The sequence below is a fragment of the Rattus norvegicus genome, chromosome 10, assembly GCF_036323735.1.
Source record: "Rattus norvegicus strain BN/NHsdMcwi chromosome 10, GRCr8, whole genome shotgun sequence".
Taxonomy (NCBI): domain Eukaryota; kingdom Metazoa; phylum Chordata; class Mammalia; order Rodentia; family Muridae; genus Rattus; species Rattus norvegicus.
Window position 1 is genome coordinate 12,077,054 of NC_086028.1, and position 21,480 is coordinate 12,098,533.

At 49.1% G+C, this 21,480-nt stretch overlaps 2 protein-coding genes across 10 annotated transcripts in view; one reads left to right on the top strand and one right to left on the bottom strand.

Moving 5' to 3' along the window:
* Positions 1–16,396, top strand: part of Nlrc3 (NLR family, CARD domain containing 3) — a 37,641-nt gene extending 21,245 nt beyond the window's left edge. For both annotated transcript variants that reach the window (XM_006245834.5, XM_063270077.1), the window contains exons 7-19: positions 510–593; positions 2,121–2,204; positions 4,973–5,056; positions 5,604–5,687; positions 6,210–6,293; positions 6,694–6,777; positions 7,244–7,327; positions 7,714–7,797; positions 10,657–10,740; positions 11,132–11,215; positions 11,708–11,791; positions 12,152–12,235; positions 12,627–16,396. In XM_006245834.5, coding sequence (XP_006245896.3) covers positions 510–593; positions 2,121–2,204; positions 4,973–5,056; positions 5,604–5,687; positions 6,210–6,293; positions 6,694–6,777; positions 7,244–7,327; positions 7,714–7,797; positions 10,657–10,740; positions 11,132–11,215; positions 11,708–11,791; positions 12,152–12,235; positions 12,627–12,717 — 1,099 coding nt within the window. In that variant the 3' untranslated portion in view covers positions 12,718–16,396. The remainder of the gene's footprint in view (positions 1–509; positions 594–2,120; positions 2,205–4,972; positions 5,057–5,603; positions 5,688–6,209; positions 6,294–6,693; positions 6,778–7,243; positions 7,328–7,713; positions 7,798–10,656; positions 10,741–11,131; positions 11,216–11,707; positions 11,792–12,151; positions 12,236–12,626) is intronic.
* An 896-nt stretch (positions 16,397–17,292) lies between these two features.
* Cluap1 (clusterin associated protein 1) overlaps positions 17,293–21,480 on the bottom strand; it is a 65,095-nt gene continuing 60,907 nt past the window's right edge. For 4 of the 8 annotated variants that reach the window (XM_063269485.1, XM_063269483.1, XM_008767517.4 and 1 more), the window contains 2 exons: positions 20,768–20,823; positions 17,331–17,721 (listed from right to left, as the gene is read on the bottom strand). In XM_063269485.1, the coding sequence (XP_063125555.1) occupies positions 17,572–17,721; positions 20,768–20,823 (206 nt within the window). In that variant the 3' untranslated portion in view covers positions 17,331–17,571. Of the gene's footprint in view, positions 17,722–20,767; positions 20,824–21,480 lie in introns of all 8 variants that reach the window. The other 4 variants (NM_001399475.1, NM_001399474.1, NM_001399473.1 and 1 more) reach the window with 2 other exon arrangements.

Sequence of the window (21,480 nt, forward strand, 5' to 3'; positions counted from 1 at the left end):
CACCGAAGTTCCTGAAATAACGACGCTGAGACTTATTATTTAGGAATAATTACCTAGGCCACAAGCTTGGGCTCATTCTCTGACTATCTCACAACTTAATTAGCCTGTTTATTCTATTCTAACTCCTGCCACAGTACCTACAACTGTCTCTTTCGGCATTCCGGGTAAAGCTTTCTGTACCTAACTCTATCCCAGAATTCCTCTCTCTCTGCTGGAATCCCCTGCCTGTTTCCTGCCTCAGGCAATAAACCAATGACTTTTTTATTGACGGGTGATGCTTTCACACAGCACACAAGAGATGCTCTCTACAGGATCTCTCTCGCTCTCACACATGAACGCACGCACGCACACACACACACGCACGCCCATACATGATCTCTGCCATGGTTTCATCAAATGTGAAATCCTTAGTCCCAGTTCATTCCCTTTATGATTACAGACGTAACATGTCAGTGCCATGTTTACCGCTCTTCCCACCTCAGCAGTCTTTCCCCGTCTTGCTTCTACAGCCTTCGGAGTAACAGCATTGGACCACAGGGGGCTAAGGCTCTGGCAGACGCTCTGAAGATAAACAGAACTCTCACTTCTCTAAGGTAGGCGGCCCCGCTCCTAAAGTGGGAGGCGATTGAAAATGGAGGCTTTGGGATGTCAGCAAGCGTCGGTTCCAGATTCTCCCAATTCTGTGTGCTGTTGTAAGTCCCCAAGGTTTCTTAGGGCAACAAAAAGCCTGCCTTCCAGAAGATGGCATTGGGTATGGTTTGCTATGTGGCTTTTAGGAGCCTGTGGATATCTGTTTACTTGAGGGTATGTATACTACTCTTCTGTTTTCTTTTGTTTTGCTATTTATTCAAAGGAAAATTTTGTTGTTATTGTCTTAAGACAGGTCTGGCTAGGTAGCCTTGGCTGGCCTGGAACTTGCTATGTAGGCCAGTTACAGTTTCACCTGCCTCGGCCTTCCAAGTGATGGAATTAAAGGTGTGCACTACCCCACCCAGCACCAGGAAAAATTTTTGTTTGGTTTGGTTTTTTAGACAGGGTTTCCCTGTGTAGCCCTGACTGTCCTGGAACTCACTCTGTAGACCAGGCTGGCCTTGAACGCAGAGATCCACTTGTCTCTGCCTCTCAAGTGCTGGGGTTAAAGGTGTGTGCCACCAATGCCTGGCAAAGTTGTTTTTATTTTTATTGAAATTTAATTCTATGCAATTTCATCATTTTGAAGTATACAGTTCATTGGCATTTTGTGCATTTGCAATGTTGTGCGACCACTACTTCTGTCTAGTTTCAAAATGTTTTCGACTATATTTCGAAATGTTTTCGAAAATATTTGTTTTCTTTTTCCTTTTCTCCCAGCCCTTAGCAAGTTTTCTACTGATTTATTGGTTCTGGGCATTTCATATAAATAGAGTTATACAATAAGAGCTCTGTGCCTGTCTTCCTCAACTAGCATAATGTTTTCAAGGTTCGTCAGTATTATAGCGTATTGATACTTTCTTGCATTTTGTAGCTGAATACTATTCTACCACATGGGTGGAGCGGTCTGCTTCTCCATTCCTGTGTGGATAGACATTCAGAGTGTCTTTTTTTTCACACTCCTATTCAGCTTCTAGACCATTACGAGTAATACTGCCTGCAACATTTGTGTAGACGTATTCGCGTACCTGTCTTTAATTCTTTGGGGAATATACCTAGAAATGGAATTGGTAGGGCACATGCCAAGTCTCAGTTAAGAACTGCCAGAGTGTATTCCACCAGGCCTGAGCCTACTGACATTCTCCTCAGCAGCGTGAGGCTTCCATTTTACCACATCTCCACTGCTGTTTGGGTGCTGTGGCTCATGGTTGTAACAGGAACTACAGACGACCTCATCTTAATTGATGTTGATGGCATGGGCACTTTGTTTCTGGTTGGTGGGCAGCTACTTAAGAGACTCCACACAGGGCTAATGGTCTTTCCTGGCTGATGGACTGTGAGAAGGTCACATCATCACTGGTAAATCTTTTCACAGTCAATTGCTTCCTGTCTTGGGCCTCTAAGGCAGGTATCCCCACTGGAGTATGAGTCTAGGCCACTGCCAGGTGTCTCTTGTTCTACTGCTAACTTACTCCTTCTTGCCTCTGTAGCCTTCAAAGCAACGTGATCAAGGATGATGGTGTCATGTACATGGCTGAGGCCCTGGTCTCCAACCAGATCATCTCTACGCTACAGTGAGTGGACGTAACTCTCACTGCTCCCCCTCCCTTCTGCTGGCCTCTGCCTTGCTCCTGACAGAGAGAGCAGACGACCACCCGGAGGCTTCCCGACCTACCCATACAGTCCCTGACCTACCCATACAGTCCCTGACCTACCCATACAGTCTCTGACCTACCCATACAGTCCCTGACTTACCCATACAGTCCCCGACCTACCCATACAGTCCCTGACTTACCCATACAGTCCCTGACTTACCCATACAGTCCCTGACCTACCCATACAGTCCCTGACTTACCCATATAGTCCCTGACATACCCATACAGTCCCTGACCTACCCATACAGTCCCTGACCTACCCATACAGTCCCTGAAAAGCATGGTGTTACCTGCTTTTGCAGAGAATAGGTGTAGCTTTGGTTTTTCAAAACCTACTTTTAATAAGGGTTCTCAAGTGCTTTAACCTCCCTTCTGGCCCTCTACCCACCAGAGGTAGTGGAAAAGGAAGGTTATTAGGATATGGGGGAAGTGGACCTGTTTAGAAATTGTTCTTTGCAAAAAAGGAGGAGGAGGAAGAGGAGGAGGAGGAAAAGGAAGAGGAGGAGGAAGAAGAAGAGGAGGAGGAAGAGGAGGAAGATAAGAAAGAAAAAAGAAAGAAGAAAAAAAGAAATAAAAAAAGAAATTGTTCTTTCGAGCAAATCCTATCTACATTGTCAGGAATCAGCAGTTGAGTTCACAGGATTCAGCAGTGCAGCTTGATCCACTTGCAAATACGTCACAATAAATCAGCAGTCCGTAGTGTCAGGATAGCAGGCATGAATCAGCAGTGTTGGCACAGTCCAGCAGAAACAGCCAGGCCTCTGCAGAATCAGCATGAGTCAGCAGGAGCTACCAAGACTGCCAGGGACGCCAGGAGTTCTGGGCCGTGCCTCTCTCCACAAAGCGAAGATCAGCGAAGAGGAGAGACCAAGAAGTGTTGCAAAGCTAGCTATGGGAGCCCCTGTCGCTGTCCATTGAGTCCTATCTATGCTCCCTTCGAACATCACAAGTTCTCCGTGGGTCTTGCTTCACCACAGGTCTTGCCTCAGCACATGAGTCTGTCTTAGCAAAACTCCACTTGAGTCTGTATCAGTTGGCATCACTCTGCCAATCGGTCAGAGTCCGAGGACACAGCAAGAAGCTGCCAGGACGTCACCAGAAGGTTTTTGTGCATTTCTTTCTATGGAATCAGAGGAGCTCAGCCACACAGTGTAAGGCGAACCAATACGTGCTTTTCATTAGTGAGGGGTCCTTTATGATGTTGTCCTTTCACGTGCTTGCTTTAGCAAAACACCATCCAACACAACTGACTTTCCAAAGAAACCGTAAGTTTCCACTTCAAATTGGTATGAAGAATTACTGAAAACAAAAAAACTCCTGCCAACCCCGAAAATCATCTCCACAGACGTGGGAAAAGAACACTGCACTCTTTTATTGAAAAGGCAGTGGGTCTGACTATAAAAGCAACATCGTGGACAACTGCCGGTGAGGTTGCAAAGGCAGCTCCCACCCTTCCATCAGCCCAGCAGAGGTGACTCCTTCCACTGTGAAGAGCTGGCAGCTTCACTTTTCAGCAACTTATCCTATGCTCAGCAGATAGGTGAGGAGAGGCCAGGTGCCCCTTAATTGCTTTTGCCTCAGGAACAAAACTGCTCCTGCCTTTGTGACGATCAGGAACTTCACCACGTGGAACCAGGTGCCCACCTAATTCTCCCAGTAGCAGGGAAAGAGGGCACTATCTTACCTGATGTTTATCTTGGAAAGGAAGGCCTCAAGACTCTTAGAGACCCCAGGAAGCCAGGCATGGTGGTGGATACCTTTAGTCCAGGACTCAGGAGACACAGGCAGGTAGATCTCTCTGAGTTCAAGGCCAGCCCAGGTTACATAGAGAGACCCTATCTTGAAAAACAAAGACTTCAAAACCCATACTCCTGGGCTGTGAAGCCAGAGGAGACTGTACTTGTAAGAAGACAGCGCACATCTCAAAGGGACAAAGTAAGGATTTACTATTCATGGTTTTAGGAAAATATTCTAGAAAAGGAAGATGCCTTTTCCTTTAAGAAAAGATGTGTGGGTTGGCGATTTAGCTCAGTGGTAGAGCGCTTGCCTAGCAAGCGCAAGGCTCTGGGTTCGGTCCCCAGCTCCGAAAAAAAGAAAAAAAAAAAGATGTGTGGGTGTGTACAGGACAGGTGCAGTATTTTTTGTTTCATTTATTTAATGTGTGTATACGTGGAGTACACACGCACACACCGTGACAGGAGTGTAGAGGTTAGGAGACGACTTGCAGGAGTCAGTTTTCTCTTCCCAGCATGTGCATCCTAGAGAGTGAACATAGTTCTCCAGGCCTGGTGGCAAGCACCCTTGTTTGCCGAGCCATCTCATGGGCCCGAATCCTTCCATCATAAGGAGGGCATTCTAACTTTACGCAGGAGAGGTCCTTCCTCATCTGTCCTGTACCTCTTGCCAGGGAAGTTCCTTGAGGTGGGAGGCTGATGGGATTACATCCATCTTTCTAGCTGGCAGACTTGTGCATGGAAGTCTCTCATACGGGGGCTGTTGAGGACTCAGCCTCTTGCTCCCAGATGCACGTTCCCCTTCACTGTGCCAACCAGATCCTTTGTGTACACTGAGTAGAAATGGGGATGGCCCCCTACTTGTCCTTGATCTTGGACCTACAACCCAGACTGGCTTTGGCCTGGGTGTGACTGTGGCCGGCTTTGCTGACAAACCCTTCTCACCTCCCACAGGCTACAGAAGAACCTAATTGGGCCCAGAGGAGCCCAGCAGATGGCAGATGCCCTGAAGAAGAACAGGAGTCTGAGAGAACTCATGTGAGAAAGGCCAATAGGCCAAGCTGGTATTCCCAGCATCATGCAGGAGGCCGCCCTCCCTTCATATTTGTGGGTGGGGGTGGATGGTGGAATGGATGTTGGGATGCATGGGTGGATGGATGAAGGGGTGAGATGCAGGAGTGGTTGGTTGGATGGAGGAGTAGATGGATGCATGGGTAGGTGGATGTATGAGTAGATGGATAGGTTGATGTCTAAATGGGTAGAAACAGGGATATACGAGGGTTTAGAGAAACTGATGGCTGGTTAGCTGGCTCAGCTGGATAGGCCTCAGACCCCACAGGCATCCTTTACTGCTCCCCTGTTCTCAGAAGGAAACATCATCTCTTGGCTATCTTCACACAGAGTCCCAGACGTAGCTCTAAGGGCGAACCCTTAGTTCTTTCCAAAGAGTTCCAAAAGGGGTCACCTGCAGTGACTACAGATGAGCACAACTGAGGCCGAGCTGCACTGGACACCCTTGAGATAGAGGTCGTCTCCCCTGAGCTCTGATGCCGAGGCGTGGCCCACCATCATTTGTCTCTTGCAGGTTTTCCAGTAATACCATTGGGGACAGAGGTGCCATGGCCCTGGCTGAGGCCCTGAAGGTGAACCAGGGCCTGGAGAACCTGGAGTGAGTCTGCCTGGGAACCACCCTTGCCTGAGCCCATTTCCATGAGAGAGCCCTACCAACCCTAGCCCCACCACTGTGCTGTTTCTGCCCCTCCATCCACCTTTTGCCCTATTCAGCCTACAGCTCTACTTCTCGGCAGTTTTTAGGATGATAAGGTCTAAATGCCTTGTCCTAAGTGAGCACCAGTGGCTGAAGTAAAGCTTTGGAAGGTAGGGTGGGGCTGGCTGCCACATTAGGATGGTTTTGCCACTTTACTTTCTCCGGAGTACGGCTAACATGTTTGCAGCCCCAGGTCAAGGCAGCTTAAACCTCAGGGCTTATCTCCCTAAGGAGATAAGGCAGGCTAAATCTCCCTGGCAGGAGCTAGAAAGTGGTGATGGGAGAGGAAGGAAGGATGAGGAGGACAGTTCTTAGGTCCCCAACTCCCTGTTGAACCCCATGGACATGGCTCAGGCTGGATCAGACAGCCCCCTCCAGGTCCCAGGACACCCACATCAACAGTACCTTGTCCTGTGTCTGCAGCCTACAGAGCAATGCCATCAGTAACACGGGAGTGGCAGTGCTGATGCGAGCCCTCTGCACTAACCAGACACTCTCCAGTCTCAAGTAAGCCTTGACCCCAGTCCCCGCAACCAGGATGCTGTCCCTTTAACAGGTGGGAATATAAGGCCTCTGGGACTTGGAGAGAAAACTGGAGAAATCTGTGGTTGGTACAGGCGTGGTTCTAGAACGTTCCTTTTCCTACTTGTCAGTTGTGGTACCAGTGGGTTGCTTCCGGAAGTGTAAGTCCTTCAGGTGCTATTTGCTCCTCCTAATTCAGACCCTGTGCTTTTCCTCCCATGTGCTCTACACTGTTGGTAGACCCGAGTAGGACTGAAACAGGTTCCTTCATATTTTGTCCCAGGAGGCCCAGGGCCTGTCTGTGGTTTCCTGGGGTGTGAAAAACCTAATCACCTGGGCTTGCTCTGTCAGAAGACTGAATGCTCAGAGTCTTATGTTTCCTCAGCTTAAGAGAAAACTCCATCAGCCCAGAGGGAGCCCAGGCCCTCGCTCAAGCTCTCTGCAGGAACACCACTCTGAAGCACTTGGAGTACGTGGTAGGGTCCGGAGGGATGGAGGACAAGGGGAGATGTGCTTCTTCACCTACCCAGCTCACCATTATGATGGGTTAGACCCTTGGCATGGTCACAGTTTACAATGTTGGACAAGGGCTTGATTTGGGAAGGGCCAGCAAGGAGATCTACTGGCAACCCTGATATAAGAACTCTCCAGCCTTACCCCTGGAGATATGCACATGGGAGAGGACCCTAAAGAGTTGGTATGGGACCATGCCAATAGGCAGTAAGTCCTATTTTTAGTCATGCGTGTCCTGGTTGCATAACCTGTACCCATACAGAGTATATTTGGCACACCAGAGTTCTCCATAAGCATGAACCACACAAACTCAGTATCAGTGCTGACTGTGTTTTGGGGGAAGATAGGGAACTGGACCCCTAGTGACCAGGATGGGGGTGGTTCATGGTAGCCCCTTACTAGCTCCTATTCCCTTTTGCCAGCCTGACAGCTAATCTCCTCCATGACCAAGGTGCCCAGGCCATTGCCACAGCAGTGGGAGAAAACTGCTCCCTCACACACCTTCAGTAAGTCTACCCTCCCTCGTCTCCATTCTCCTCAGCTGAGGGCTACTCAGAGTACAGTAGATGGAACCCAGATTTGGGACAGGTATCCTTATCCTGGGTTTAGATTCCTGAGGTTATCCTCAGATAGACCTAGATTATGAGGCAAGGGTCATGGCTGTGACTCATAGTGACCCATGTTTCATGGAGATTATCTGAGCTTGTCCCCATGGCCACACTTGGGAAAACACTGGCCCTCTGGGGGTTAAGCCTGAAGGGAACTTCAGGAGTCCCCCTGCCATACCCTACATAGAGTCACCCGGCCACCAGAGTCACCCACCCTCCTGGATCCCCCAGAGTCTCTCTAGTCTATTCTTGTGCCATGTGGTCATGAATCTGTGTCTTTCCAGCCTGCAGTGGAATTTCATCCAGGCTGGTGCAGCCAGGGCCCTGGGACAAGCACTCCAGCTGAACAGGACCCTGACTACCTTAGAGTAAGTGTGGCCTATGGGGATGAGGGGCGGTCTCCAGGCATAGGGCTTGCCTGATGATCTTTAAAAATAGTCTCCTTTACCGTAAGACCACAGACCTGTTTCAGTCCTCACTTGGAGGAAGAGGGGAGGTGGTGTTCATCTTTAATCCCAGTACTTGGGAGGCAGAGGCAAGTGGACCTGTGAATTTGAGGCCAGCCTGGTCTACAGAGTGACCAGGACATCCAGGGCTACACAGAGAAACAAAACAAAAAGTGTGTGTGTATATACTTGCCCTGACATATGCATGGAGATCAGAGGATTCAGGAGCCAATTCTCTCCTACTCTATGAGTAGGAGACTCAAACTCAGGTCATTAAGCACCGTGACCTGCTGAGCCATTTCACTAGTCCTCACCTTAAAAAAAAACAATTTTGTATATGTGTTGGCCCTTGCTTTCAACCTTGTTTGAGACAGTTTTTCCCCCTTGCTACACATGCCAGGTGATCTGGCTGTAAGCTTCTGGGGTTTCTCATTTTGCTTCCAATCTCCCTGTAGGAGAGCAGGGGTTACAGACATGTGCTACTGCATCCATGTGGGCTCTGGGCATCTTAGCTCAGGACCTTCTGCTTACAGGGCGAGCCTTTTACCCAGAGCCACCACCCCAGCCCAAGGCTCAGGTGTCTGGGCCTCCTTTGCATCACTCTGTGGTTTCTTCTCCATCTTTCTTTTTTTTTTCCGGAGCTGGGGACCGAACCCAGGGCCTTGCGCCTGCTAGGCAAGCGCTCTACCGCTGAGCTAAATCCCCAACCCTTCTCCATCTTTCTTACATCTTCTCTAGCCGGTATCTCTCATTCTTTCCTACTGTTTCACTGTTCAACACTGGTGCTCCTCAGGGTTCCAACTGCTCAACTCCTGATGACTCCCACATCACCAGCTGGGTGGTTTGAATGAGAATAGCCCTCATGGGCTTATATATTTAAAGTTGGTGGCCACTGGGGGTGGACTCTGAGGTTTCAAAAACATAAGCTATTCCCAGTTAGCTCTCCCTGTCTTACGCCTGTGGATCCAGATGTAAGCTCTTAGCTCCTGTTCCAGCACCATGTCTGTCAGTTGCCGGCTGCCATGCTCCCCACTATAATGGTGGTGCTAGCCTCTCATCCTCTGAAGCTGTAGGCCCCCAACAAACTCATTCTTCTCTGAGCTGCCTTGGTCATGTGCTGTCAAAGCGATAGGAAAGTAACTCAGAACTAACCCAGCGGTGTCTCCTCAACTCCAGCACAGGAATCTACGCCCAGGTTGCCTTGTGCTCTGTGTCACAGGCATTGCAAGTGGCTGCATCCTCTTGCACACAGGCCTGCTTCTTAGTTCTCCCTCTGACTACTGGGAGCGATCATTGTGCAAGCTTGAGGCACGAGCTGGGCTCCCACCCCCACCCAGCTCATCTGTAGGTCCTGCTGACCTCTTCTCCACTGCCCCTCCCACAGCTTCTGTCAACTGCCACCATCCAGGCTATGTCACCACTCACCTGCCACACTGTGTGACCTCCATCCACAGCGGGGCAATTCCCCTCATGCTGCTCGTCAGAGAGCTTTCCAAAATATCCATCTGTCTTCATTATGAGTGAGATCTTTGCCTGTACCTGTGGAGTGAGGTGTAACCCCGAAGCCTGGATTCCAAGGTCTGCCTCCTCATTCTTCCAAGCTCCTGCCCTCATCACTCTGTGAACTCAGCTGTCTCCTAGGTTTCTTTGGATGTTCCAGCTTTCTTTGTCTCTCGGTCCCTGATTTGGCTTAGTTTATCTCTTCGGGGTACCACACTGGGGTAGGGACTCTGCTGGTCTCCCTTGCAGCTTGGACCTGACCTATCAATTGCTCATTTAATAGTGCTTCCCCAGCTGGGAATTAATCCCCATTAATTGTTAATTAATAATTAACATTAAAAAGGCATTAATAGGTTAGTGTCTATTGCTGTAATAAAATATTATGACAAAGAATGACTTGGAAAGGAAAGGATTACAGTTTGTAAGTCAGTCCATCACTGAGGGAAGCTAGGACAGGAACAGGATAGAAAGTGGAGTGGAGACCACCCAGGAGTGCTGATCACTGGCTTGTTCTTCTTGGCCTGCTCAGTTTATCTTCTTATATGCCCCAGGACCACCTACTCATGGTCAGTATCACCCACAGTGCAATGGATTCTCCCACTTCAACAATTAATACATAAATCGGCCACAGGCACAGAGGCATTTTCTTAGTTCCTGTTCCCTTGTCTCGGAGGACTCTAGCTTGGGTCAACTTGACAAAAACTAGCCAGCACAGGGCAGCATGGCGCTTGTTGTTTTGGACCCCCCAGCACCCGGCACACACTCAAACTGCTTCCTGACACATGGCAATGTCCATTTGTCCCAAACTCATTTATTGTCCCAGAATTTGTTTTCTTCTTCCAACTGGAAGTAGGAGAAAAGATGCATAAAGCCAGCAAGAACGGCACAGAGCAGGGTGGTGGAGGGCAGAGGGAGGAAGATCTCTGGATTTGAGGACAGCCAGGGCTACACAGAAAAACTCTGTATCAATCCCCACCCCCCACCTACCCCACCCACCCCGCCGCCAAGAAGAGTGGACTTCAGGTTAATCTTCCTTTTGTTCTCAAATCCTGTTGATAGCAAGTCCCATGTCTCTTTTCTTGTCTGCCTTGGGCACTTTGCTCATACACGCAGACTCTCTAGGTTCCTGTGCATTAACTATGAGGCCAAGGGCACAGTGGCTGCCCGACAGGACTATAATCTAAGGTGACTTGATGTAGTGAGTGTAAAGGGCCCCAACCCCATGGGCCTCGCCCAGAGTTGTCTTGTGCTCCTTTTATACTAATAGGTCACCCTGTTTAGCTTACAGGAGAATGCCATAGGGGATGAGGGCGCTTCCTCAGTGGCCGGCGCACTGAAGGTGAACACAACCCTCACTGCTCTCTAGTAAGTCCTGTGGGTGTGGGCCCAGTAGATCACCCCCTTCACCACCCCCTCATGCCACAGCCATCTTTATCAGTCTAAGAAAGCTGTTTGGCTTTTCGAGTATCAGTGATTGGGTAATCAAACCTGTAGGAAGGGCTGCAGGTACAGACAGCTCTTCCAGAGACTTCCCTGTCTCCCATCCACATCCAGACCTTGCTCTTAGGTGTCAGAACAGAGGGGGGAGATGCAGTGTTCTTGGAAGGATCACAGGAAATCCATCCTTAGTGCTATTTCTCAACGTTTAGCCCTAAGGGGTACAGAGTATGGAAGGGAGGCCTGGTGCAGGGCAGGGAGGGACCAGGAGCACAGGAGGCCTGCTTACCCACACTGATTGCACCCCTCCTATATACAGCCTACAGGTGGCCTCCATTGGTAGTCAAGGGGCCCAGGCACTTGGGGAGGCCCTGGCTGTGAACAGAACCTTGGAGATTCTTGAGTGAGTATTCCTGGCGCTGTTGACAGTTATTTGCTGGAAAAAAAAAATGACTGTCTTCTCCATTCCCACTCTGTCTTTCCCTGCAGTCACTATGGCACTATGCCCTGGGTTGGGCCTGTACCAGACAGACAGGTCCAAAGGCTCTATTTAGTGGAATCACCCCAAACCCCACACCCTAGGAGTCAGCAGCCAATTCCTGGCGTGGGTGTGGGTCAAGCTCTGCGGGTCTTCCTGCATTGCCTTTGTCACTGCTCTCCAGGAGCCCTGTGACCGCAGTACACTGTACCTCTGGATGGAGAGTCAGCGCTCCCATCTCGGCCTAGGTTCTCCTTCTCTGGAGTACAAAGACAGCTTCCATTAAGTGCTTAGGAAGAAGCCACCCCCAGTTCCTGTAACTAGTAATGTCCAGATAAGCCCGTACCCATCTTGAGGGACATTAGTGTCACCCCACAGCCCATCCCTGCACCTCAGGCTTCTTGCTTGCCCTGACAGCTTACGAGGAAACGATGTTGGGGTAGCTGGAGCCAAGGCCTTGGCAAATGGTCTGAAGTTAAACTCCAGTCTCCGAAGACTCAAGTAAGTGATCATGTGACCCCACACCAGCCAAAGCAGCCAATTTCTGCCAGCACTTCTCAGATGAGGCACACGATTTCCTTTAGTTGCTTTCTAATACATATTAACTGACCGCAGTGTTCTGACCATTACTGACCACATCCACCGAAGGTGGCTTTGTTCATTCTCCTTAAATAACTTACTTAGAATACAAAGTAATGGTCTTGGGTAGAGTACCTGGCTACAGTTTAGCAGTTGCTATGGTGCCTGTGGACAATCACCCTCAGAACCACTCATGCCATCCTCCTCTCAGCAAGGCATTGCTGCCTCCTACGTCTTTTCTGTCCTGGTGGCTCACCATCTGTCTGTCTCTTCTCTGTCCAGTCTCCAAGAGAACTCACTGGGGATGGACGGGGCCATATATGTTGCCACTGCACTCTCTGAGAACCATGGTCTGCATCATATTAAGTGAGTACACTCATCTTTTCCAGCGACTTTTTTTTTCTTTCTTTTTTTTTTCCCCTGGAGCTGAAGACCGAACCCAGGGCCTTGTGCTTGCTAGGCAAGCACTCTACCACTGAGCTAAATCCCCAACCCCTTTTTCCAGCGACTTTTGCTGAGCCCCAAAACTGCTCCCAGACCAGATTCTGCCTTTTGTCCAGTTCTGGGAGTGAGGTGATCTGAAGAGACTCCGACAACTCCATGGGGAGACGAGGTCTAAGAAGGATCATGCCAGAGTGGTGTGTCTAGGGGGGATCCCAGAAGGGCAAATTCAATAGGGTCCTGAATTCATTACAATGACAGTCACACTACTAAAGACAACTGTAGATGCTGAGGTGCCCTAACTCTTCTGTCCTAGTCTCCAGGGAAATCCCATTGGGGAATCTGGTGCCAGGATGATCTCACAGGCTATCGAGAAGAACGCTCCCACATGCACTGTGGAAATGTAAGGAGAACAAGTTCCTGGAGGACCATGCAAGAGACTCAACTGGAAGCTTCCGATGGAGGACCTCTGGTCTCTGCAAATCTTCCTGGAATTGGAAATGCTGCCGGGCCAGCTCTCAAGCTGGTCTCCATAGAGGAAGGGAGGGCACTCCAACAGAGTCCACAGGCACCTTTCCTGCCCAGGGTCAGTCAGAGGAAAGTTGGCTACTGTGATGGGATAGAGAAGGGAAGGCCCTGCCACCAAGGGGCACTCAGGGGCAAAGTCTCAAAGCTCCACAAAATAGGAGGCTGGTCCTGGCTGGTCCAGGGCCTTCGCATGCCCCAACTTAAAAGAACAAAAGGAAACAAAACAGGCATCAGCCTCTGCAGTGTTCCTGCCCTGTGCACTAACATGGCCGGCATCAGCCTCCACAGTCTTCAAGCCCACTAAGCACATTAGTTTGCCAAAGGTGACAAGGGTCCATTTTTCCCTTTCTCAAGAGGAGAAAGTTTGGGGTGTGACCATTAGATACATATGGAGAAATATGAGAAATCTGGGAAGATAAACAAAGGTTAATGCTAAGACTCTGGAGTCAGAGGTAAGTCTCCAGGCAAGGCTCTGTGCTCTTCTCTAAGATCTGTCAGACATCTACCATGCCCTGCTGCAGTTGGAGTCCAGCACACTGGTTGCCACTGAGAATTAACTGTTGATACCTTGATGCCATTATCCTGAATTTAAGCTTTCAAAACCTCTACAGTGGCTGTAGCCTCTCCATGGAGACAAATGAGCTGTGCTTCCCTGTGGCAAATTCCTTCCATTGTCTGATTGAAACAGGAAAACCTACATGAACTTCATAGGTCTCAACTAAGGCTCTGAGATAAATGCTTATAGAGACCACAGGGAAGGCCAGGTGTGGGGGTACAGACCTGCAATCTCAGGACTTGGGAGGCAGAGGCAGAGAGGCATCTGCGAGTCTGTGAGTTTGAGACCAGCCTGGTCTACATAGTAAATTCCAAGATAGCCAAAACTACATGGTGAGATCCCGTCTTTAAAAAAAAATAAGTGTGCAGAAGCTGGACACGTAGCACACACCTGCAATTCTAGTGCTTGAGAGGCCAAGAAAAGAGAATCATAAATTTGAGGCCAGCTTAAACTACATAGTGAGTTTTAAAACAAACACATAAAACCACATACTCAGGAGAGCTGTCATGGCAGTTGACAGTTGATGGTGAGAGGTGATGCTGTTTATGTAGGAAAAGAGGCAACACAGCAAGGCAAATGTGGCCTTCACAAAGAGATTAGACAAGACAGGAATAGTCTGCAATCCCAGCGCTCGGTGGAGGCAGGAGGGAGGATCAGGAGCTCAATGTTGTCTTCGGATGCACAATGAATTCAAGACCAGTTTGTGCTACATGAAACCCCACCTCAAGAAAACAAAGGAAAACAAGTGACTAAGTTGGGACAAGTGAACACCATGTGTGACCGTGGGCCACAGCACTGATGGAGTATTTCTGCCAAAAATGTCTACCTAAGCCTACTTGTAGCTGTATGGCTGCACAAAATGCAAACGCAAGGGCCGTCTACAAAGTGGCCCTGCCTACAGGAAGATGTTACAGCAGTATAGAGATTGTTTCAAATTAAACAGTTGAAAAAGATCTAACAATGAAATACGAGATCCTTAATTGTCTCCCAGGCTGGAGCAAAAATACAGCCTTCAAAGGACATTACTTGGGAATGGAAAGTGTGTTCATTTTGGTTTCGAAGGGTACTGTATCTGGGTATAGGATTCATCTTTCTTTTGGTATTTTTGTGATGTTGCTCTCAGCCTGGTGCTCCGTCTGGCTCAGTGGAGTAGCCTGGGTTCCTTCTCCTGCTCTGCCAAGAGCAGCAGCCACATGCTGCTCTACTCTTCTGACTTACATTGTTTCTGGCTGAAGCTTTCAGGACAGCAGTCAGCCAGCAATCAAATGCCAGGCAAGCTGTACCGTATAGAAGCCTGGTATGTTGGTGTGAGGGCAAACATTGTAAGGAAGAAGGGTGCTTGCTCTCTAAGGATCCTGAGAGCAAGTCCCACCAGACCTAGAAGGGCCCCCTTTCCAGAAAGTCTGTCCAGAGTCTGCTATTGAGGCTTCCCAGATGTCTGGCTGGCAAGGTCTAGCTGCATCACAAGCCAAAGTGTGAGTCTGGGACTGAGGTAAACTGCTGACTGGGACAGTGGTTTGGCTTTCTTCCTGTTCATTTTGTTTGATTTATTCTGGACACTTTCTGTTGCTGTCTTCTGCCTTTCCCCTGAAGCACATCCTCTGCTAAGTGCAGGTTACTACTTTCCATCTCAGACTTCTTTCCACACCACTGAACAACCTGTCATTCACTCTGGTCTCTGCTGTGGTCCTCGATGGCCTCCTGTGTTTACCCACTATAAAAATTTTCTCCACTTCCTCCCCCCCCTCCCCCGCTTCTCTTCATTCTTCCCTCTGTCTCCCTTCCTCCCTCTGGTTTTACCAGATTCCAGGAGTACATAGATAAGTGTGTTCTGTCCATAGGTTTATCTAGAGCGCTCCCATGGTTGTGCATCTGTCAGTCATGACTAGACATATATATTATACATGTGTCACTACTTCCAGAGTCCTCAATACTTGCTATTTGTACCTCCTGATTGGTTGAGGTACTCAACTCGGATGCCTCACAGAGCTCTAAGCACTTTTCAGTACAACCTTCCCATAATGAGTAGTCCCCAGAGCCTTTTTATCCTCCCAATATCCCTTTAGACACTTGAATATAGTTGAAGGCCACCACCTGAGCTCTTCCTATAACACTAAGCCTTGGCTGGCCCAGAGCTTTCTATGCAGACTAGACTGGCCTTGAGCTCGCCTGGCCCTGTCTTCAGAGTGCTGGGATTAAAGGTGTGCAGTATCATGCTCAGCCCAGTGATCTTTTCTTCTCCTTCCTTTCTTTCTGTGGTGGTTTGAATGTTTGGCCCAGGGAGTGGCACTATTAGGTGTGACCTTGTTGAAGGAAGTATGTCACCGTGGGGGTGGGCTTTCAGATCCTCCTCCTAGCTGCCTGAAGGCAGTCTCCTTCCGCTCTCTTTAGATGAAGATGTAGAACTCTCAGCTCCTTCTCCAGCACCATGTCTATCTGCACACTGCCATGCTTCCTGATGTGACTGAACCTCTGAACCTGTAGGCTTGCCCCAGTAAAAATGTTTGCCTTTATGTCTCTCTTCATCAATAAAACCCTAACTAAGACTTTCCTTTCCCTTTTTGCTTCTCAAGATAGGTTTTCTGTGTGGCCCTAGCTTCCTGGAGCTTAATCTGTAGACCAGGCTGGCCTTGAACTCAGAGGTCTGCCTGCCTATGCCTCCTAGTGCTAAGATTAAAGGCGTGAGCCACTGCCGCCTAGGCTGAGTGATTTTTTTTTTTTCTCCCTATCTCTTGAGGTGGCCACTCTTGAGCAAAACCCAGCCAATTCCTTAGCAAAACACAGGAAGCCCATTTTGCTGTTCCCTTATTACATACCAAGCATTTCAGTCTATGTGCCTGTCATTTCAGACCTTGGACACCTCTAGCTTCTGTTGTTCTGATTTGTGCATCTGTGTGAGGGTACAAGCTTGTGAGTACAGGTGCCCAAGGAAGCTACCAGAATGTACCAGAGGCCCTGGAACTGGAGCTAATAGTTGGCTGTGGGTCACCTCGTGTGGTGGGCACTGAGCTTAGCTTCCTCAGCCTTGGAACCATCTCTCCAGCTCCAGTGTTTTGTTTTGTCAGGCCTACAAGAACTCTCTGAGCTTTTCGTACATGTTTACAATGAACTATGATCATGTACACTGCCTCCCTTTTCTGCTCTCCCCCAAAATACTCCTGCCCTAATTTTGTGTCTTTTTTGTTTGATAATCTACTAAATCCAGTTAGTGTAGCCCAAGGGAGAAGCAGATGGATCTATGTGAGTTCAAGGCCAGGATAGGAGTTCAAGGTCTGCATAGGAGTTCTTGGCTAGCTACTAGTTACATAGTGAGACCCTGTCTCAAAAATGAAACAAAATAAAATGCTGAGGATACAATTCAGCTGACATAGTCTGTCAAGCAAGCAGGGGTCTGAGTGCTGTCTCCAAACACCCTCCTGCAAACCCTTAGTGTGCACTTGTAACCCCTGGGAAGCGGGAGATAAAGCGGGAGTTGACTGTCTAGTCAGTCTAGGATAACTGATGAGCTCCCAGGCCCCAGTAAAAGACCCATCCCTACACCCTCCAAAAGGTGGACAGTTCTTGAGGAACAAGCACAGAGGTTATCCTCTGGTCTTCACACATACATGTCTACCAGCACAAACAAGTACCTGTTCACATTAGAACATGTGCACATATAACATACAAATGCATGCTTGTGCTCACACACACACACACACACACACACACACACACACGGATCCCTTTTGGCGGAGTAGGTAACAGTAGACGTTGTTGCTGCATTTGTTGAGGGAGCCAGGCTGGGGAACTATGATGGTGGCATGTAATTTGAAGTGAATCCCAGAACAACACTCTGGGAGTAGAACCTCTGAGAGAAAACAAAACATTCATAGTCTGGAGCCTCTCTGTGGCCTGATCATCAAGGAAAACTAATTTAATAATAACAGCAGCCAAGACTTACATGGTGTCAAGTCTGTATTTCTCCTCAGGGGCTTTTCTTACAGATTGAATCACTTGGAACACGGGTATGGGGATCCCAAGCGTTAGGAGACAGACAAAGAAAATCTCTGTTGGAGTTTCAGTATGGATAAGCTCAGATGGGGTAGTGAACAAAACACGTTACCTTTCCAGCCTGCTGAGTCCCTGTTTACCTATACATCTGACGCTCTTAAGCTGTCTGGGTCTCTTGGCAAGAAGGTCAGAAGTCATTGTCACTCTCGTCCAAGGGCTCGGGTTTCCGGACCCTCCGACTGGGTTTAGCTGGTGAGAGCGCAATGCTCTCATCTTCCAAATCATCGTCATCTTCTTCATCATCTTCCATGTTCATTTCGCTGTCCTCCGAGTCTTCCTGAAGCAAAGAGATGGCAACTGTAACTGAGGTGCCGGCTCACCATGACATCTTGTCCCTAGAGACCCCACCTCACCCTTGCCAGGGCAATGACCAGCCACCCCACGTGGTGGAGGGTTGTGGGAACACACACACTGCCTGTTGAACGAGTCCACTCGAGAGGCTATAACCAGTAGCTCTTTACCAGGGCTACGGAACAGGGCTTGGCTGTCTGAGGCAGTCTCAAGAACGCCCTTAACATGTGCTGAGGAACCTAGATCTGCACGGCTCCTGCACTCCAGAGACCCAGTAGACAACAGACAGCAGGCGGAGGGGAGGCCTATTCCAGCTGGAGGTGGAGAGTGGTACAGATGTGGGAAAGAAGGCAAAGCGGTGGTGCCCAGCTCCTTTATGGTCTGGATCCAGGGAGCACCAGAGGCTGTCATTCTTACAGCAAGTCCTGTGTTCCATGAGTATCTGCCAAGATGGCTGGCTACCCAGTCTACTCCCGAGTAGTCATATGTGTTAACATTTTCTTCTTTAGAGAACTACCACCTCCTCCAGCCACCCTGCTGTCTGCTTCTTTCTAGCAGAAATCCTTGAGAAGGCCAGACCTACTGTGGTACCACACTTGATCTTAGCCAAATGCTGAGAAGCAATTCCTATTGTGGCACAAGTCTCCAATTCCAGCATTGCAGAGGCTAAGGCAGGAAGGAGGATGACTGAATTTGAGGCCAGCCTGAGCTACATAGAAAGACCTTGTCTCACAGTGAAAAAAAGAAAGGATAAACTCCCCGGGTAAATTCCTGTACTCCAGCGTTCCCGTGTTACCCCACCATTGCCTAAGCACAGCAATCTACCCCATAGCCCAAGACCACTGTTATGAAGACGGCAAAGGATATCCAGTAGGGATACGACCCTGTTTCTTAAATTCCAAACTCTAATTTCAACTGGCTGCTGCACATGGAACATGGATGTCTAATAGGCCACACACTTGAGAATGTCTAAAACCAATTCCTGATTCACCTTTTCAGCCTCTCCTCCCCCAAGTCATCTGTCTCAGGAAGTTAAAACCCTGCGCTTTTAGTCAGTTACACACAACCAAAGCAGTCTACATGCTCTTCTCTTCATCACACTGGTGCAGTCAACTAAGGAAACAAGATGGGTCTGACTTCAGAAACACCCAGAAGTCCAGCACGTCTCAACAGCACTGTCCTCACCTCCTCAGGCTAAAGCACCCTCACCTCCAGCCTACACAGCTGCCCTTGCTGCCGTCTCTCCTGGGCTGACAACTGCACATCTATCTTATGAGGGAGGGGCTCATCAAATCCCATGCAGGTCCACTGCCTGTGCCACTTCTCATCATTCTCAGCCTAGTTCCTCTACCCTGCCACTGCCTAGGCACTGGAGGTGTTCACACTCCCTGGGCCCAAGGGCTCTGTCCACCCTAACATGGCTCACCCTGTTCCTTATTCAGAGAGGCCTTGCCTGCCCACGAGGAAAAAAAAAATCCCTTGTCTCTGTCATTTCTCGCCTCCTGAACTAATTTTATTTCTTCCCTAATAACCGTGGCCATGGTATGCCTGCTAGATTGTTCCTAGAACACATGTGTCCCAAAGGCAAGGCCTGTTTTTATTCCCTGCTGCATTCAGGACCCGACATTGACAGGACTCAACAGATTGATGCTGGACAAACATAAAGCTGTGACAGAGGGGCTGTGTGAACACAGCCTGCAAGAGATAAATAAACGGGAAGACCCAGGCCATTGAGGATGTGTCCATTCTGAAAGCATGCAAGCAAGTAAAACAAGCCAGGCACTTTCCAGGAGGCACAGGCTCTCTAGGCCAGACCCATGTGTCAGCCTCGGGGGCTGGGGGTGGGTAGAGGGTAGCTCCCTTATCATAGGCACCCTTTGTGTGTCATCTCAGATGGGGGGAACGGATGGCAGCTACCTTATCATATGCATCCTTGGGATTAAAAAGAAAGTCACAGCTGAGTGACTTCCCTGACTCTCTAGTGACTGTCCTAGGAATTCAAGGTGAATTCAGGACACGTGTCTCTGTGTCCTGCTCAGCAAGACTAGGTGCTAGCTTGCTCCTGTGACTCTAAGTAATACCACACTGTAGTAAGCCAGGCACCATACAAGAGCATAAGGTCCTGTTTTGTCCCAGTGAAGGTGCTGGTGCCAGACCCTAGACACAGGCCCATACTTTACAAACTGATCTTGGATTGGTGTCTCTCCAGTACCTTTGGGCCCAGAAGTATGGCCAGGGACTGCAAGAACAGGGCTCAGAGAGCCTGGCAGTGCAGAGCCAGCCTGCCATTTTGAGAACCCAGAGTTCCCTTTTTGGTTTATCTATGTGGTGGAGTTCAAGGCACCAGCATCCTGGTCTCAGGCTCCTGTCAGGTGTCTCCAAGGCTCTGGTCTAGGACAAACATCTTTTCTGTGTTCCTGCTCCAGAACTGCAGAGGGTGCCGAGGACAGGCTGTGTCAGACCACAGTCCTTGGCATCAGCGCTTCGTTTCTAGGTTGAAACTCAGAGTTGATGACTGCACACGTCTTTCTCACCTTTGGTCTTGGTGTTTGACCCTGTTTAGTATGGTAATGCAAGAGGATCTATTCCCTTCCTCTCTTGCAATGGGATCTATTCTGAGGGCTTCCTGCCCAACAGAGGAAGCATCACCTCAGAGGAGAGGGTCTGCTAGCCCTGAGCAGGCCAACACACAGCAACAAACAGATGAGGCAAAGAGACCAACCTGCGTCCTGGAGCTGGAGGTCCTGCATTTACCTAAGAGGGCTGGTGCTGCTTGCGTCTTTGAAAGTGAGAGTGGAAAGAACTGAGAAGGTGACAAAGCAAAGAAGGGCGATGGGTGTGCATATTTATGTGAAGCGAGAAACAAGCTCCTGAGAAGCGAGGGAGAGCCAGCCCTTCCCAGACCGAGCTCCAGCACAGTCAAGCCATGTGCTGAGTACAAGCAGCTCCCTGATCTGGGCAGCACCTGAGCTAAGCTCTGAGCCCAGCCCCAGGCCGGGAGGCACAGGACTGTCGGGAAGGCATGGACTCACATCTTCATCGGAGTCTCCGCCTTGCATTGTGCCCACGATGCGTTTGCTGGGCCTTCCTGAGAAAACAAACCACAAAAATGGTGAGATCCTTGGAAAATATGGCAGGTGATGGCATTTAAAACTTGTCCTGGGGAAATGCCAACATACACACTAACATATGTACTTAAGTGAGCGCCAGCTAATTAGAACTGTCAACAAATCGTAGGTGCATTCCTGTGTCTCCGTTCTCTCTACTCTGAGAGAGAAACTCACTGTACAGTCGAGCTGGCCTTGAACTCGTGATCATGCCTCAGCCTTTAGAGTTGAGACAAAGGCAGTAAAACACACCAGGGTCTGATAACACACCTGCGATCTCAGCACTCAGGAGACTGAAGTAGGAGAATCACTTCAAGCTCAAAGCTAGCTTGAGCTCCACAGTGAGAATGTCATAACCACCACCACCACCACCACCACCACCACCACCACCACCACCACCACCACCACCACCACCACCACCAAAACAATAAAATTAAAACGTGGGCTTGACAAGACAGTTCAGTAGGTAAGGGTGCTGGCTACCAAGCCTAATTATCTGAGTTCAATCTCTACATGGTAGAAGGAAAAAACTGAGTCTCAAAAGTTACCTTTGAATATGTGCCCAGGTGTGCACGTGTGTATACACATTAATTGAATACACACACACACACATACACACACACAAACATTTTACATGA